Raw genomic sequence first — 18,143 nt, 5'->3', positions numbered from 1 at the left:
CACATTTAGGCTTGTTAAAACATCCATGGGTGCCTCACAAAAATATAATCAAAAACAATTTGGCGTGAAGCTACAAAAAAATCTCTCCACTCCCCAAGACTCCCAGCCTCATTCCTGATGAAGGGCTTTTGCCTGAAACGTTGATTTTCCTGCTCCTTGGATGCTGCCTGACCTGCTGTGCTTTTCCAGCACCACACTCTTGACTCTAATCTCCAGCATCTGCAGTCCTCACTTTCGCCTACAAAAAGAGACATAGGGCACGTGAGAGAAGTCTTGGTCAAAGAGGTCAGTTTTAAGGATAGACATATATGAGGAGGGGGAGAGACCTAACGAGCGAGAAAGGTTTACGGTGGAATCTTCAGAGCTTAAGGTCCATACAGCTGATAACATGTGGAGCAGTTACGATGGGAGATACCATGGATGACGGAATGAAGATGTGCGGATATCACAGAAAGTTAGAGCCTAGAGGAAGTTATAGAGATGAACAGAAGAGATTAACTTTTCCTTGAGCATGAGGTGCACAATTTCTTCCCTTTCTGCTCCAACATTTATCTCCATTCTACTCCTTGGTTTCACCATCAGACAATAACATTGTAGATGCTGACTACCTCAGTATCATCTCCTGATCCATCCACTGAATCTAAGTTATCACACTACTCATACAGCCTCTGGTAATGGATGATCAGAAAATTACTTTGACTAAATCTAGAGAAGCCATGCCTTTAGACCGCAGCCACAAACTGTTGTCTAACTGCTGACTCCATCTCACTGGTCTGAGGTTGAACTAACCCACCTGTAACATTGGTGTCACATTTGTTCTGATTATACAGTTCTAATCACACATCTGCCCCATTACATCTCCCCCTTGTGACAGTGCCAGCTCACCCCACCCGGTGACTGTCTGTTCTTTAAGTTTCTAACACGTCTGTCTGTTTAGTTCCCATTTAAACAGGCTATGAACTCTCATGATCATTCAGCTTTGTTGTGAACACAAAACAATTCTTCCCAGCTCCAGAAACTTCAACCATACTTTTTCTTGCTTTAGACTTGAAGATCCCAATGTTTTCCTGGGTGGGCTCCTATTTCCATCCTCCATAAATTTGAGTTCACCTCAAGGCCCATGGTCTGTATTTGAACTCCCATTCATTCCTGTGCTTACGGACTCAATTTTGAAAGTTCTCATCTCTTTTTTTTTTACACCAAAAGTCTCAAGGGCTGTTCCTCTCCCTCACTCATAGATCCTTAACTCCAGTCCTGCATCTTTCCAAGATCTCTGTACGCTTCAAGTTTTGATTCCCTTCCCCAGTGGTGGCTATGTTATGTGTTGCCAAAGCCCTAAGCTCTAAAATTTCCTCCTTATACCTTTCCACATCTCTCTCTATACTTTGAGTGTCCCCCTTCAGCCTTTGATCTTTACCTCTGAGAATGTGAGGGCAGTAGTCCCGATCACTTGGAAGTTACCTTCCAAGTTATTCATCATTCTGACCTTGAAATGTGCTTTTAATTCTTTCACAGGATACAGTGTCACTGTCTGGGCCAGCATTTACTACCTGTCCCTATTGCCCTTGGGAAGGTGGTGATGAACAGCACTCCCAGTGCTGCACATAGACCTGCAATGTTGTTACAGAGAGAATTTCAACCGAATTCTATCAACAAAAACATCGAGTTAGACTCCATCTACCACCCCCTGAGAAAAGGAACAGGAAGTGAAATCACCACAGGAAATAACATCATCACAGGAAATGACATCACCAACCCAAAGATATAAACAGAAAGCAGGAATTTTCAGCAGTGCTTTGCCTGAGGCCCACTGAAGACGTTCGAGGAGAAAGTGAGGACTGCAGATGCTGGAGATCAGAGCTGAAAATGTGTTGCTGGAAAAGTGCAGCAGGTCAGGCAGCATCCAAGGAACAGGAGAATCGACATTTTGGGCATCAGCCTTTCTTCCTGTGGCCTGGAGAGGGGACTGTGGCCTGAAGAAGGGCTGATGCCCGAAACGTCGATTCTCCTGTTCCTTGGATGCTGACTGACCTGCTGCGCTTTTCCAGCAACACATTTTCACCACTGAAGATGTTACCTAGTAGTGTGATGAAACGTCTGAAAATGAACCTTCCAGCTCAGTGGGCAAACCTACATCTGAAACGGTTTCATGATTTTGATCCATTGACAGAGAATGAGCAGGAATATAATTCCAAAGCAGGATAGTGACTGGCTTAGAGGACAACTTACGAGCGCAGGTGTTCCCATGTATCTGATGCCCTTGTCATCATAGAATCCCTACAGCTGGAGGCACATTTGTTCTGATCGCACAGTTCTGATCACACATCTGCCCCATTGAATCCACACCCACCCTTCAGAAGAGCACCCCACACAGACCTACCCCAAACCTGAAACCCTGCATGGCTAATCCGCCTAATCTGCACATTCCTGGACACTATGGGTCATTTGTCATGGCCAATCCACCTCACCTGCACATCTTTCAACTGTGGGAGGAAACCGGATGATACAGAGGAAACCCACACAGACACAGGGGCAACATCTGTACAAACTCCACACTGACAGGTGGAATTGAACCAGGGTCCCTGGCGCTGTGAGGCAGTGGTGCTAACCGCTGAGCCATCGTGTTGCCCTAAATTGACTCCATCCCGGTAGGTCCTTCTAGGTGGTAGTTTAGATGGTGCTATCAGACCAGCTCTGGTGAATTGCTGCAGTGCAACTTGTATGTAGTTCACGTTGATTCTTCATTTTTGTACGGAGATATGGCTATTGTTGTCTACCTGTACTTCACTTGAACTGCTGTAGAGTCAACCACCCTGCCTTGAGTTACATATACACAGATCAGGTAAGGATGTCAAATTTCCTTCCCTAAAGGAGATTCGTGAAGCAGATAGGTTTTCATAAGACTTGATAGTGGATACAGTCTTTATTATGCTTTATTGATGGATTTTATTGAACCCAAATTTCAACCATCTGTCATGGTGAGGTTCCAACCCATGCCCCAGACCATGAGGTCTGTATTATTCACCATGTGACATTCTCAATACAGCACTACCCACTTCCCTGATTGGAAGGGGGTGGAGATCACTACTCCTTCACTGTTGCCAGGTCAAATTGCTGGCCCTCTCTCCCTCTCTAACAGCCCTGTGTATTTACTGACACCAGATGGACAGCAGTGGTCTGAGACATGAACAGAAATAAGAAGTAAGTTAGTGGCAAAAGGGAGCTCACTAGCGCAACTAGGGATGAGCAACACATCCTGCCCGTGCCCATGCCCAAGAATGACTATACAGAGAAAAACTATTGCTTTCTGTTATCGACCGTAGTATTGGCTTATGTGGCTCAGTGTCAACCATTGCTTAACAAAGACCTTGAGGCACTTCTAATATGAATTCAGTTATATCTATTTTAAATCTGAGGCATTTCCCAAATGAGGAAACCGTACAGGTCAGAAAGCACGTGTTTACGAGTTAGTGTAATGGTTAGGTAACTGGCAAAATTCACAACACCAATCTCACTGCTGTAAAGTCTGAGCTGAAATAAAATTATTGCCTCACTTGCTGTGCAAATAGCAATGTTGTGGTAAGGTACGTTTAAGTAGTTATTTAGCTTATTCAGCAAAAAGAAGCTGCTTTAAAAAATAACAGGCAGTCCTTTTTATTCACAGGTGAAGTATGATTTTCTCTATGAACGTCGGTACGTTTCCTGCCTCGAGTGTTGGAACTCTGCTTCACTCCGAAAAGCCTACGCTGTTTTCATTCTGGTGGCACTGTTCCTGCTGCCCCAGTTGGTAATGCTGCTTCTTTACAGCAGAATTGTTTTTGAGCTCTGGATCAAGAAACGTGTGGGGGATAACTCCTTTCTCAATGCCCTGAACCAAAGAGAAATGTCCAAGATTGCAAAGTAAGCACTTTAAATGCACATAATGTTCAGAACAAAACAAAAGAATTGAATTTAGAATTAGAATTAGGTTTATTGTCACGTGTAGTCAGGTTACAAAAGTACAAGAATACAGTGAAAAGTGTACAATATCGCCAACACACCGCGCCATCTCAGGTACAAAGTGTCCAGGTACAAAAACGTAGAGAAAGTTAAGAAAAATGTTGCCCCACCTTACAGATATGCAAAACATAAGTGCAAGTTAGGAAAATAAGAAGTAAAGCTAAAAAGATAGATATTAAAGTCTTTCTATAAGAGATGCCACATGATCTGACTGAGCGCCACTGGTTCTCAACCAGTACCTATCTTCATTCTAGACGCTGGCCGTCCCCACTCTGGTCCAGACCATTGGCCACAGTCCTCTCTCTCCAGGCCACTGGCTGTCCCCACTCTATTCCAGGCCACTAGCCACCCCCACTCTGCTCCAGGCTGCCGGCTGCAATCCCACTCCAGGCACTGATCACCCCTGCATTGCTTTGGGACACTGGCAGAAGAGAAAAGACAGGAGAGAAAGATTGACAGGGCAAATAGGGCCTAATGAGCGTACTGTTCTAGCGACAGCGGCAGTCACAAGGAGATCACAACTGGGAACTAAACCTTCAGGCGTTTTTTAAAAGGACAGGCTGATCAGAAAGTGTCATGAGATAGCATTGTTGATACAGGATGGAGTTAGTACAAGAGCAAGATATGGTCTTGAATCTGATTATGTAGAATCCATATGGATGGAGATAAGAAATGAAAAGGGCAAGAAGATACTTTAAAGGATCCCTAACAGTAGCAATATAATGGATTAGAGAATAAATCAGGAGATAATAAGTTTATATAAAAAAGACAATACATTAGTCATGGGTGATTTTAGTCTTTATGTAGATTGAGTTCATCTGTTGGCAGAGGAAGTCATGATGAATAATTCAGAGTTTAATAAGGACAGTTTCCTAGAATAATTTGTTGTGGATCCAACCATGGATCAGACTGCTTTGGATCTGGTGATGTGTAATGAGGCAATTTTAATACATGATCCCCGAGTAATAGATCCCTAAGAAAACAGTGACCATCACATGGTAGAATTTCGCATTCAGTTGGATGGTGAGGAACTTGGGTTGGAAACAACTGTACTAAACCTAAATAAGGTTTGATCATAAATGAGAGAGGGCAGAGTTGACTGTAGTCAGCTGGGAAAGAAGTTTCGGAGAAAAGATGATTGACAGCAGTCATTTAAGAAAATAGTTCATGATAAACAAGCCCCTGAAGAAGGGCTTATGCCCGAAACGTCGATTCTCCTGCTCCTTGGATGCTGCCTGGCCTGCTGCGCTTTTCCAGCAACACATTTTTCAGCTCTGATCTCCAGCATCTGCAGTCCTCACTGTCTCCTAAACAACAATGTTATGTCCCAGTAAGGAAGGATTCTATTGACGGGAAAAACCAACCATGGCCAATCAACAACGTTAAGAAATGTGGCAAAGATTAGTGATTAACCAGAGAATTGGGAGCACTCTAAAAACCATTAAATATATGAAAAGGAAGAGAGTGGTGAAAGTAAACATAAAGCCTTTTAGACAAGGAGGCTGGGGCATTAATAATGGGGAACTAGGAAATGGTAGAGAAATTGAATAAGTACCATGCATTAGTCCCCAAAAGAACACTAATAGCATTTCGAAAGTGCTAAATAATCGAGTGGTGAGAATAGGGGAGGAAATAAATACAACAGCTATCACTAGAGAAATATTACTTGGGAGGCTAATGGGGTTAAAGACCCTGGGCCTGATGGATTGCGTCCTAGGACTTTAAAGGATGGAGCACCAGAGATGTAATGGTACTAAACTTCCAGAAATGATTAAATCCAGGAAATATCTCGACTTCCGAATTGAGTGAGCCAGGAAGTGAAAGCTTTTGTTTACCCCAATAACACTTATATCCAACTGGAGTTCAGCTGTCAGACCAGGAATGTTCCTGTGACGTTCCTGATGACCTGTGTAGAAGTAATCATAAATCACGTTGCTAATAAAGACGGGTTTGAATTACCTTTTGGAATACATTTACCCAATATTGTTAAATTCAGAAAAATAATTTGTGATAGCTTTTCATTAAAGATAAAATCGGTTGAAAATATTACAAAATGATCTATGACTATGAATCTATCTGACTATCCTAAGGCTATGTTAACTAAACTTTGACAACAAAAAAATTGCTGGGTAATGTCTGCAGGTCTGGCAGATCTGTGGAGTGAAATCAAAGTTAATGTTTCAGGTCCACTGACCGTTCTTCAGATCGACTTAATTTGACTTAATTAGATAGAAATAGGTAGAAATACAACACTATAGTAGGTAAATGTACTATTGCATGTATTCTGTCACCAAGTTGTTCTTTATTTACATACGGTTCGTATATGGGCTCTGACCTAGAATCAAGAGACTTTCTGAATCTCTTGTTTATTTTTTTTTGTGTGTGCAGGTGTGGGACACAGTGAAAGACACAAGGTGTACAAATCTTTATTCGATTTCCATCACCAGGAACAAAGCAAACACCCAAGTGGCCAGTGAGAAGCAGTGTCCTTCTTAGAGGGCAATGCTGCGTGATCAAACCGTGAAGGGGAGGGCAGGGATTAAATCAAAATCGAGTTGGAGGGGGAAATAATATACTCCATTCTCTGCGGTGCCCACCCCTCCCTGAACAGCTCAAGGGTGTTGGTTGACACCGTGTGCTCGTTCTCCAGAGACACCCAGGCTCTGAATCTCCTGGTTTTTTTTTATTACCCCCATACTACTGCCTAACTGCGGTAGTGCTTATTTTTCTCCCGCACCCATGGTGTGTGTGTGCAGGTGTGAGACACAGTGAGAGACACAAGGTGCACGAATCTTTATTCAAATTTCCACCACCAGGAAGAAAGGAAAACACCCGGGTGGCCAGTGACAAGCACTGCCCTTCACATCAAAGGGCAATGCTGTGTGATCAAACAGTGAAAGGGAGGGCAGGGACTAAATTAAAATAGAGTTGGAGGGGGAAATAATATACTCCATTCTCTGCGGCGCCCACCTCTCCCTGAACAGCTCAAGGGTGTTGGTGGACACCGCGTGCTCCTTCTCCAGAGACACCCAGGCTCTAAATCTCCTGCTTATTTTTTTTTTCCTTTTTTTTTCTTTTTTTTTCTTCTTTTTCATTTTTTTTCTGGTTGTTTTTTTTTATTTAACCCCCACACTACCGCCTAACTGCGGTAGTGCTTATTTAATCTCCTGCTTATTTTTTTTTCTTTTTTTTTGTTTCTTTTTTTTTATTTAACCCCCACACTACCGCCTAAGTGCGGTAGTGCTTATTTTTTTCCCCAGCACCCATGGTGTGTGTGTGTGTAGATGTGAGACACAGTGAAAGACACAAAGTGCACAAATCTTTATTCAATTTCCACCACCAGGAAGATAGGAAAAACACCCAAGTGGCCAGTGACAAGCACTGCCCTTCAAACCACAGGGCAATGCTGTGTGATCAAAACAGTGAAGGGGAGGGTAGGGACTAAATTAAAATAGAGTTGGAGGGGGAAATAATATACTCCATTCTCTGCGGCGCCCACCTCTCCCTGAACAGCTCAAGGGTTTAGATTAGATTAGATTAGATTACTTACAGTGTGGAAACAGGCCCTCCGGCCCAACAAGTCCACACCGCCCCGCCGAAGCGCAACCCACCCATACCCCTACATCTACCCCTTACCTAACACTATTGGCAATTTAGCACGGCCAATTCACCTGACCTGCACATCTTTGGACTGTGGGAGGAAACCGGAGCACCCGGAGGAAACCCACGCAGACACGGGGAGAATGTGCAAACTCCACACAGTCAGTCGCCTGAGGCGGGAATTGAACCCGGGTCTCCGGCGCTGCGAGGCAGCAGTGCTAACCACTGTGCCACCGTGCCGCCCACTTTTTTAAACTAAATGCCCCCAAGTGAAGGGTGTTGGTGGACACCGCGTGCTCCTTCTCCAGAGACACCCAGGCTCTAAATCTCCTGCTTATTTTTTTTTCCTTTTTTTTCTTCTTTTTCTTTTTTTTTCTGGTTTTTTTTTATTTAACCCCCACACTACTGCCTAACTGCGGTAGTGCTTATTTAATCTCCTGCTTATATCTGTCAGCCAAGACTCCCTGATTGGCTCAGGTCAACAACCCCAATTAAGGATCTCATAGCCAATGAGATCCACCTGGTTCCATTCACTACAGTAAGCTGTCAGGGTTTGGGAATTTGAGATCAGAACAGGCTGATCAAACTCTTACACTCAGTGATTTACGTTAGGACAGCTTAACCCAATTGATGATAACAATGATAAAAAGACAAAATTGCTTACACTTAGCAACCATGAACCATTGTCCTTTGAGAAGCTGAAGGATGGAGGCAGAAAATTCACAGTTAGACTTCAGCCCTTTAACAACATAGTGCCGATAGTGTAGATGCAGTTACTTCCTGCACTTTGCTGAACTGTTGTGTGTACTACGATTGGGTGAGGCCTATTTCCTTGTACTTATGAAGAGGCACATTTGTTGATAATTTTATAGCAGTAAGTAGATCATATCTTAACTTCGATATGTTGATCATCTTTAATTATTTATTTTTTCACAGTAAAATATAGCATATGCAGAAGATACAAGTCGGAATATATTAAATGTTTCTTTGATAATATATCAATAGACCCTGTCATCAAGGACTAATATTATCTGATATTCTTCTACAGAAAGAAGAAGCGTGCTGTTGTTATAATGATAACTATTGTTGTGCTCTTCACCATTTGTTGGGCCCCATTCCATGTGGTGTATATCTTGTTTGAATTCAGTAAGTGACTCTTTCACTCCCATTTCACTAGCTATTTCAGCAGCGGGAGTCGATAGAGCATGAGCCAGTGGGCAGCTGGGAAGGTAAATTAGAATATTAAACGTTTACCTTGTGAATCAGTAGCTTCCATTACAGCAGCGGGAGTCGAGAAAGCACGAGCTAGGAGGGAGCCAGGGAGGTAATTTAGAATATTAAATAGTTACCTCATGAATCAGTGGGGCGAAGGCTGAACCAAGTAGACATAGGGACTGCTGGGTAAATGAACTAATATAGTGGCTAAACCCGAAACACTACAGATGTGGTGTCTCCCACCTGTCCTCCTCTTTGAACCAAAAAGACTCTGTGTGGAGGGTTGGTAAGGTCTGGCCTTTTAAAATCTCTTTTGGCAATTTAGACCAGAGGGGATAGAAGAATGTGGGAGGTCAGGGTCACCACTGGTGTCCCTGAAGACTTCACCTGCGAGAAGTGCACCCGACTCCAGCTCTTTAACTCCAGTGTTAGGGAACTGGAGCTGGAGCTGGGTGAACTTCAGATCATTCAGGAGGCTGAAGGGGTGATAGAGAGAAGTTACAGGGAGGCAGTTGCACCTAAGTTACAGGATAAATGTAGCTACGTGACCATCAGGAGAGGGAAAGGGAATAAGCAGACAGTGCAGGGATCTCCTGTGGCCATCCCCCTCAACAATGAGTATATTGCTTTGGATATTGTTTGGTGGGGCAGGAATGAATACCAGGGGAAAGCCGCAATGGCCTGGTCTCTGGTCTCTGGCACTGAGCCTGGCTCTGTGGCTCAGAAGGGAAGGGGGGAGAAGGGTGGCACGGTGGCACAGTGGTTAGCACTGCTGCTTCACAGCGCCAGAGACCTGGGTTCAATTCCTGCCTCAGGCGACTGACTGTGTGGAGTTTGCACATTCTCCCCGTGTCTGCGTGGGTTTCCTCTGGGTGCTCCGGTTTCCTCCCACAATCCAAAGATGTGTAGGTCAGGTGAATTGGCCATGCTAAATTGCCCGCAGTGTTAGGTAAGGGGTAGATGTAGGGGTATGGGTGGGTTGCACTTCGGCGGGGCGGTGTGGACTTGTTGGGCCGAAGGGCCTGTTTCCACACTGTAAGTAATCTAAAAAAAAAAGGAGACCAATAGCGATAGGAGATTTCATGGTTAGAGGAACAGACGGGAGATTCTGTGAGTGTGAACGAGACTCCTAGCTGGTTTGTTACCTCCCGGGTGCCAGGATCAGGGATGTCTCAGATTGAGTCTATCATGATTCATAAGGGGGAGGGTGAGGAGCCAGAAGTCGTGGTACACATTGGTACCAATGACATAGCTAGCAAAAGGGATGAGGACCTGAAAAGTGAATATGGGGAGTTAGGTTAGAAGCTAAAAGGCAGGATGTGCAGAGTAGTAATCTCAGGTGCCCCGGGTTAGTGAGGCTAGGAACACACAGCGAGTGCAGGTGAACATGTAGCTGCAGAGCTGGTTTAGGAGGGCGGGCTTCAGATATGTGAATCATTGGGATACCTTCTTGGGAAGGTGGGACCTGTACAAGGAAGATGGGTTGCTCCTGAACTGGAGGGGTGCCAATATTCTGGGCAGGATGTTTGCTTGAGCTCTTTGGGAGGGTTTAAACTAGTTTGGCAGGGAGATGGAAACCTGAGTTAGAATCAGAGGATGGAGTAGCTGGTGAACAGACAGATACAATATGCAGAGATTCTGTGAGGAAAGATAGACAGTTGATAGGGCAAAGTTACAGTCAGTGTGATGGATTGAAGTATGTCTATTTTTATGCAAGAAGTGTCAGGAAAAAGGGTGATGAACTTAGAGCACGGATCAGTACTTAGAGCTACAATGTTGTGACCATTACAGAAACTTGGATATCACAGGGGCAGGAATCATTGTTGGATGTTTTGGGGTTTAGATGTTTCAAAAGGAAAAGGGAGGGAGGTAAAAGAGGTTGGGGGAGTGCCATTACTAATCAGGGATAGTATCACAGCTGCAGAAAGGGAGATTGTTGAGGAGGGTTTGTCTACAGAGTCAGTAGGGTGGAAGTCAGAAACAGGAAAGGAGCAGTCACTATATTGGGAGTTTTCTATAGACCCCCCAAAAGCAATACAGACACGGACGAGCAGATTGGGAGGCAGAATTTGGAAAGGTGCAGAAGTAACAGGGTGTCATTGGTGACTTCAACTTCCCTAATATTGATTGGAATGTCCTTGATGCAAATAGGTTGGATGGAGTAGATTTTGTCAGGTGTGTCCAGGAAGGATTCCTGACTCAATATGTAGATAGACCAACTGGGGGCGAAGCCATATTGGATTTGGTGCTTGGCAATGAACCAGGTCAGGTGTCAGATTTGTCAGTGGGAGAGCATTTCGGTGATAGTGATCACAACTCCTTGACCTTTACTACACTCATGGAAAGGGACCAGATGGTATGAGAAAGTATTTACTTGGGAGAGGGGGAACTACAACGCTATTAGGCAGGAACTGTGGACCATAAATTGGGAGCAGATATTCTCAGGGAAATGCATGACAGAAATTTGTAAGTTATTTATGGAGCACTTGCTGCGAGTGCTTGATAGGTTTGTCCCACTGAGGCAAGGAAGGGATGGTAGGGTGAAGGAACCTTGGATGACAAGAGATGTGGAACATATAGTCAAGAGGAAGAAGGAAGCATAATTAAGGTTGAGAAAGCAAGGATCAGACAGGGCTTTAGAGGATTACAAGGTAGCCAGGAAAGAACTGAAGAATGAATTAGGAGAGCTAGAAGGGGGCATGAAAAAGCCTTGGTGGGTAGGATTAAGGAAAACACCAAGGCATTCTACACTTATGTGTGGAACAAGAGGATGGCCAGATTGAGGGTAGAGCTCATCAGGGATAGTGGAGGGAGCTTGTGCCTGGAGCCAGAGGAGGGAGGGCAGGTCCTTAATGAATATTTTGCTTCAGTATCCACTACTGAGAGGGACCTTGTTGTTTGTGAGGGCAGCATGAAACAGGCTGATATGTTCGAATAGATTGATGTTAAGAAGGTGGATGTGCTGGAAATTTTGAAAAACATGAAGTTGGATAAGTCCCTTGGGTCAGACAGGATATACCCAAGGTTACTGTGGGAAACGAGGAAAGAGATTGGCGATGATCTTTGCATCCTCACTGTCCACTGGAGTAGTAACAGATGATTGGAAGGTGGCAAATGTTATTCCCTTGTTCAAAAAAGGGAATAGGGATAACCCTGGGAAAAACAGACAGGTCAGTCTTACATCAGTGGTGAGCAAATGATTGGAAAGGATTCTGAGAGACAGGATTTATGGTTACCTGGAAAAGGATAATTTGATTAGAGATAGTTAGCATGGCTTTGTGAGGGGCAGGTCATGCCTCACAAGCCTTATTGAACTCTTTGAGGGTGTGACAAAACACACTGATAAAGGTAGTGCAGTGAATGTGGTGTACATGGAATTTAACAAGGCATTTGATTAAGGTTCCCCATGCTAGGCTCGTTCAGAAAGTAAGGAGGCATGGGATAATGCGAAGTTTAGCTGTTTGGATACAGAATTGGCTGGCCCCTGGAAGACAGAGGATGGTAGTAGATAGAAAGTATTTAGCCTGGAGCTTGGTGACCAGTGGTGTTCTGATACCTCTGCTCTTATGATTTTTATAAATGACTTGGATGAGGAGGTGCAAGGGGGGGGTTTGTAAGTTGGTAGAGCTGTGGATCATGTGGAGGGCTGTTGTAGATTGTAACAGGAAGGACGCAGAACTGGGCTAAGAAGCGGCAGATGGAGTTCAACCTGGAAACGTGTGAAATGATTCCTTTGGAAGGTCAAATCTGAATGCAGATTATAGGATTAAAAGCAGGATTCTTGGCAGTGTGGAGGAACAGAGGGATCTTGGGGTCCATATCCATAGATCCTTCAAAGTTGCCACCCAAGTTGATAGGGTTGGTAAGGTGTATGGTATGTTGACATTCATCAGCAGGGAGATTGAATTTAAGAGCCCCTAGGTTATGCTGCAGCTCTATAAACCCTTGGTTAGACCACACTTGGAAGATTGTGTTCAGCTCTGGTCACCCCATTATAGGAAGCTTTAGAGAGGGTGCAGAGGAGATTTACCAGGATGATGCCTGGACAGCAGGGCATGTCTTATGAAGAAACGTTGAGGGAGCTAGGCCTTTTCTCATTGGAGCAAAGAAGGATGAGAGGTGACTTGTTAGAAGTGTACAAGATGATGAGATGCGTAAATAGAGTGGATAGCCAGAGATTTATTCCCAGGGCAGAAAAAGCTATCATGAGGGGGCATAATTTGAAGGTGAATGGAGGAAGATTTAGGGGAGATGTCAGAATTAGGTTCTTTACACAGAGAGTGGGTGAGTGCGTGGAATGCACTGCCAGCAGTGGGAGTAGAGTCGGAGACATTCGGGACATTTAAGCAACTCTTGGATAGGCACATGGATGATAGTAAAATGATGGGTATGTAGGTTAGTTTGATGTTACAGTAGGATGAAAGGTCGGCACGACATTGAGGGCCGAAGGGCCTATACCTTGCTGTACTGTTCTCTGTTCTATGTTCACCTTTAATGCATTTACTTTGCTAAACTCTCAGCAGCAACTAACATTTATGTCATGTTATGTTAACGTAATGAGATATCCCAGGGCTTTTGGCTAGATCCATAGTGAAATATAATTTGTTACTGAACCATTGAAGCAATATAAGCACAGATGCTCAAAATCTGGTTTATCACTTGGATCTGTGATGAGTTGTTTGGTCTCATTTGAGGGAGATTGGAGTCATAGAGCTGTCCAGCACCGAATCAGACCCTTCGGTCCAACTCATCCCTGCCAACTGGATATTCTAACCTAACCTAGCCCCATTTACCAGCATTTGGCCCATATCCTTCTAAACCCTTTCTATTCATATACTCATCCAGATGCCTTTTAAATGTTGCAATTGTACCAGCCTCCACCACTTCCTATCGCAGCTTGTTCCATACATACACTACCTTTGCGTGAAAAAGTTACTCCTTCTTCGGTCCCTTTTAAATCTTTCCCTTCACACCTTCTAGTTTTGGGCTGCCTTACCCTGGGGAGGAGAGCTTGTCTATTAAACATATCCACACCCTTCATGATCTTATAAATCTTGATAAGGTCACCCCGCAGCCTCTGATGCTCCAGGGAAAATATCGTCACTCTCCTGACATTAACAAAGATGAAAATCAGGCCTGAATCCACTGGATTTCATCCAATACTGACCTGAGCAGAGCTCAGTAATGATGCCACATTGAGTCTCATGCCCTTCCTGTTGAGACTTGACTAATGATGGAGTGAATGAATTACCAGAGGAATGGAAGTGAAGTTTGATTGTCTTCGGGGGGAGAATGTTAGCAAAGAGAGACTCACTGAGAGGAACAAAAGTTAGTTCCTTTACTGGTCAACTGAGACTTCAGCATCTCCACAATTCGGTAGGACCTAAATACTCCTCAGTCTTCCAGCACTGAGGCTCTTACTGTTTCTCCCCTGCACCTATCATGTGCCTTTACCAGTCTAATGATCTACAGTGTTCCCACACTATCCCCAAATCTGTTTAAAAATTCCTTTGGCCTACCTCATGCTGGGAGAGGGTCGTTGACACAGGAGGTTATTAGGCTGTGCGCCGAAATCTCATTTGGCAAATTCATGGTCCTAACCTTTCAGTATTTGTCCCCTTCCCATCACAAAGCTGTGGAATAGTGGAGGCCACACCAGTCTCACCTTTCCCCGATCCCTTGGCTATGGCCACATGATTTCCACGGAGAGAATGTGGTCAGAAGACCTGCACATAATGTGTGGGCTGGCTCTCACCCCAACTTTCAGCTGCATTTTAAAAACATTTCAAATCAAAATGATATGTATCATCAAAAGTGCTGTAAGCCCACACTTGCTGAGCGTGGAGCTTAAGCAAGGGTCAAAGGGCACAAGTTCAATACTAGGAAGCCAAGGATGAGGATGGCAAACTAAACAGTTTTCATGTGAAAGGAGAATAGCCGTATGGACTAGGTCAGTGGGCAATGAAAACCGAGCAGGAGGGACGTGTATGTGTCCAGCATCTCATCTGGATTGTACATACTAATTCCCACAATGAAAAGTTGGAAAGCTAAGATTGGTCTCCTGGAAGATGCATTTTCCTCTCTTTTAATTTGCTCGCGGGATATAAGTGATGCTGCCAAATCCACTTTGCTATCCATTGGGAACATGGCAGTCTGTCTCTGCCTTGGTCTATTGACATGTTATTTTGGATTTCCATTGTTACAGTTCGTTATCCCACCACTTAACCCCTCACGTAATTGATAACCATTGTAGGACTGGGGTGACATTCTGACCAAGGTCGTGACCTCTTCAATGTTGACTGAGTTCTGTTTCCACAGACAAGTTGGACGAGATATATGACGATGTCACTGTCAACATGATCATCGCTGTTGTGCAAGCAATAGGCTTCTTCAACTCCTTCAATAATCCCATTATCTACACCTTCATGAATGAAACCTTCAAGAATGATTGCTTCTCTTTCCTGTCATGTTGCGCTCATCGGCGACATCAGAAGGCCACTGCTCGTGTGCAGAACCCAAACGTAGCAGCAAGGCTAGCTGCCTGGGTGGAGGATCCCCCCCAGATGAGGAAACACATGAAGCCCGAGAATAATAACCAGGTTGAGCATGTTGAGCTGAACTGGTGTGTAAATTATAAATTAGCGACTCGTGAGCCAGCACAGTTACCCATGCTTCCGTGTGCTACTCACCAGGACCTACCATGCACCTCAGGTCATGGTTGAAAATGTTTCCTTTTAGTCGGCCCTATTGCTGTTTTACATGTGACAGTGATGTTAGTGCAGCTACAATTGTCAAAAGTGATTTTTTTTGCAGTAATACCTGGTGTCTAGAACAAGCATTTCAATAGGATTGTTTAAAAGTTACAATAGGATCCTCTTCAACCAAAAGAGAGATTTGCGTTTGTATAATGCCTGTAACAGTTTAAAGCATTTTGCAGCCAAGTGAGTTCTCAGTGAAATGTAGACACTGTTGCAGACAGCAGTCCTTGCTAAATGAGCACACGTTGGTTAAAGGATAAGTGTTTGCCTGGACGTAGCATTCCTGCCTCTCGTTGAAATATTATCATGGTTCTTTCACATCTAGTTGACAGATGGTTCATTTGAAATACAAGGATGTGGCAGTCCTGTTCTCTCTCTGATGCAGCTCTCCCGCATTCCTGTATTGGACTAAATGTCAGTCTTCAGTGACATTTGTTGTCATGATCATTTAACTCAAAGTTGAGAGTGCTACCACTGAGCCATGGCTATAAAGTTGAGTTGATTTGATTTGATTTGATTGATTATTGTCACATGTACCGAGATACAGTGACAAGTATTGTGTTGCGTGCTAACCAGACAAATCATAACGTACATAAGCACATTAGGGTAATAGAACAGAATGCAGAATATAGTGTTACAGCTACAGAGAAGATGCACATAAAGCTCAAATCTAATATATGAGAGGTGCGTTCCTAAGTCTGATAACAGCAGGAAAGAAGCTGTTGAATTTGTAGGTATGTGTTTTTCAAACTTTTGTATCTTCTATCTGATGAAGAGACTGTAACTGGTGTGGGAGGGGTCCTTGATTACCTTGGCTGCTTTCCCAAGGCAGAGGGAATGGGGATGGAGTCAGTGGATGGAAGGCTGATTTTTGTGATGGTCTGGTCTGCATTTACAGCTCTCTGTAATTTCCTGCATCTTGGGGACAGCAGTTGCCATGCCATTCTGTGATGCATTTGGATAGGACGCTTTCTATGGTGCATCAATAAAAATGAGTAAGAGTCATTGTGGATGTGTTAAATTTCCTTAGCCTTCTGAGGAAGTAGAAGTGTTGGTGTGCTTTCTCGACTAATGTCGAGGTGGATGGACCAGGATAGCTTGTTGGTGATATTTACTCCCAGGAACCTGAAACTCTTGACCATCTCCACCACAGCACCATTGATACAGAGAGGGGTGCGCCCTGCACTCTGCTGCCTGATAACCAGCTCCTTTGTTTAGCTCACAAAGGATTGTTGCCTTTACACCATGCCATTAGGCTCTCTATCTCTTTCCTGTAGTCTATCTCGTCATTGTTTGAGATCCAACCCACTGCGGTGGTGTCATCAGCAAATTTGTAAGTGGAGTTGGAGCTGATTTTGACCGCACTGTAGTGAGTGTATAAGGAGTATAGTAAGGGGCTAAGTACACAGGCTGGTGGGGGACCGGCATTGAGGATTATAGTGGAGGAGCTGTTGTCCCCTATCCTTACTGATCGTGATTTGTGGGTCAGGAAGTTGAGAATCCAGTGGGGAACAGAGTCCTAGGTCTTGGAGTTTGGAGATGAGTTTAGTTGGAACTATGGTGTTAAAGGTGGAGCTAAAGTCAATAAATCGGAATCTGACGTTAAGTGTCCTCATTATCCAGTAGGTGCTATCGTGTAAGTCTTACCACAGTCGAGATGTGTTCGTGTGGTTAGTCTGGGATTCTAGTTTAGTCTGGTATTGTCCCTAGGCCCCCACTTTTGGCTTTGTGAAGATCATATCTAGATTTTCTGTATAGGTCAGGGTCACCTGACTTGAACGCCTTAGCCCTGGACTTCAGTGGGGAATGTGAGGCCACGCATAAACCTTTCTGCCAATGGACCTAATTGGGTTAGAAATGGGAGCCCTATACTGCCACCCTCTTGCCCAATTAATTAAAAGCACCTCACGGAGTCGAGGGTGGGGATACGGGCAGGGAAGGATAAAATTCTGTCCAAGGGCTCACCTGTAGGGAAGAGTGTAACAGGAAGAGAAACGTTAATGTGATGGTCTGAATACTTGTGCGATTCAAGGTTATGGATGCGTTATAGAGGCTCTAATGAAGCAGAGTTGAGGCTCAGGTAAACAAGGTGATCATTATTTACTTGTTATTATTTTTATGGTATTTGTTTTGCAACTTTTCTTTTCTTTGAGTTGTCACTCTTTAATGTTCAGTCTGGTATTGCGTTCTGCTATATTGTAAGTTATTGTATGAGCAATATCTTTTCATGTCACTGCATTCTGACTGGTTACTTTGTCCCTTATAAAGCTTCAATAAACAGTTAATTACAAGACGTGATTCAGAGAGTGATGAATTTTATTGGATTTCGTGTCTTGAACTCCTGACTGAAGTATTTGGTATTCCCTACTCCATACTGTAAGTAAAGGGGGTCTTGTGGTCAATAGTATTGCTGCCTCTCAACTGGAAGCTCTGGGTTCAAGTCCCACTCTAGTGTTTATAGAATGTCTGGTTTCTCCATTGTGGAGAGAGTTTATTATTTGGGTAGTATCACAGCTCTCATCCCATGTCCAGATCGGTACAGTTAGGTGACTGAGTCAGGCCTATCAATGG

The 18,143-nt window shown here is 44.0% G+C and overlaps 1 protein-coding gene across 2 annotated transcripts in view; it reads left to right on the top strand.

Annotated features, from left to right (window-relative positions):
* The window catches only part of LOC140484617 (pyroglutamylated RF-amide peptide receptor-like), a 59,855-nt gene extending 42,001 nt beyond the window's left edge, over window positions 1-17,854 (top strand). For both annotated transcript variants that reach the window (XM_072583135.1, XM_072583134.1), the window contains 3 exons: window positions 3,665-3,900; window positions 8,648-8,745; window positions 15,133-17,854. In XM_072583135.1, the coding sequence (XP_072439236.1) occupies window positions 3,665-3,900; window positions 8,648-8,745; window positions 15,133-15,536 (738 nt within the window). In that variant the 3' untranslated portion in view covers window positions 15,537-17,854. The remainder of the gene's footprint in view (window positions 1-3,664; window positions 3,901-8,647; window positions 8,746-15,132) is intronic.
* The last annotated feature ends 289 nt before the right edge of the window (window positions 17,855-18,143 follow it).

The sequence above is a fragment of the Chiloscyllium punctatum genome, chromosome 13 (assembly GCF_047496795.1).
Source record: "Chiloscyllium punctatum isolate Juve2018m chromosome 13, sChiPun1.3, whole genome shotgun sequence".
NCBI lineage: Eukaryota > Metazoa > Chordata > Chondrichthyes > Orectolobiformes > Hemiscylliidae > Chiloscyllium > Chiloscyllium punctatum.
This window is presented reverse-complemented; position numbering and strand designations above follow the sequence as displayed.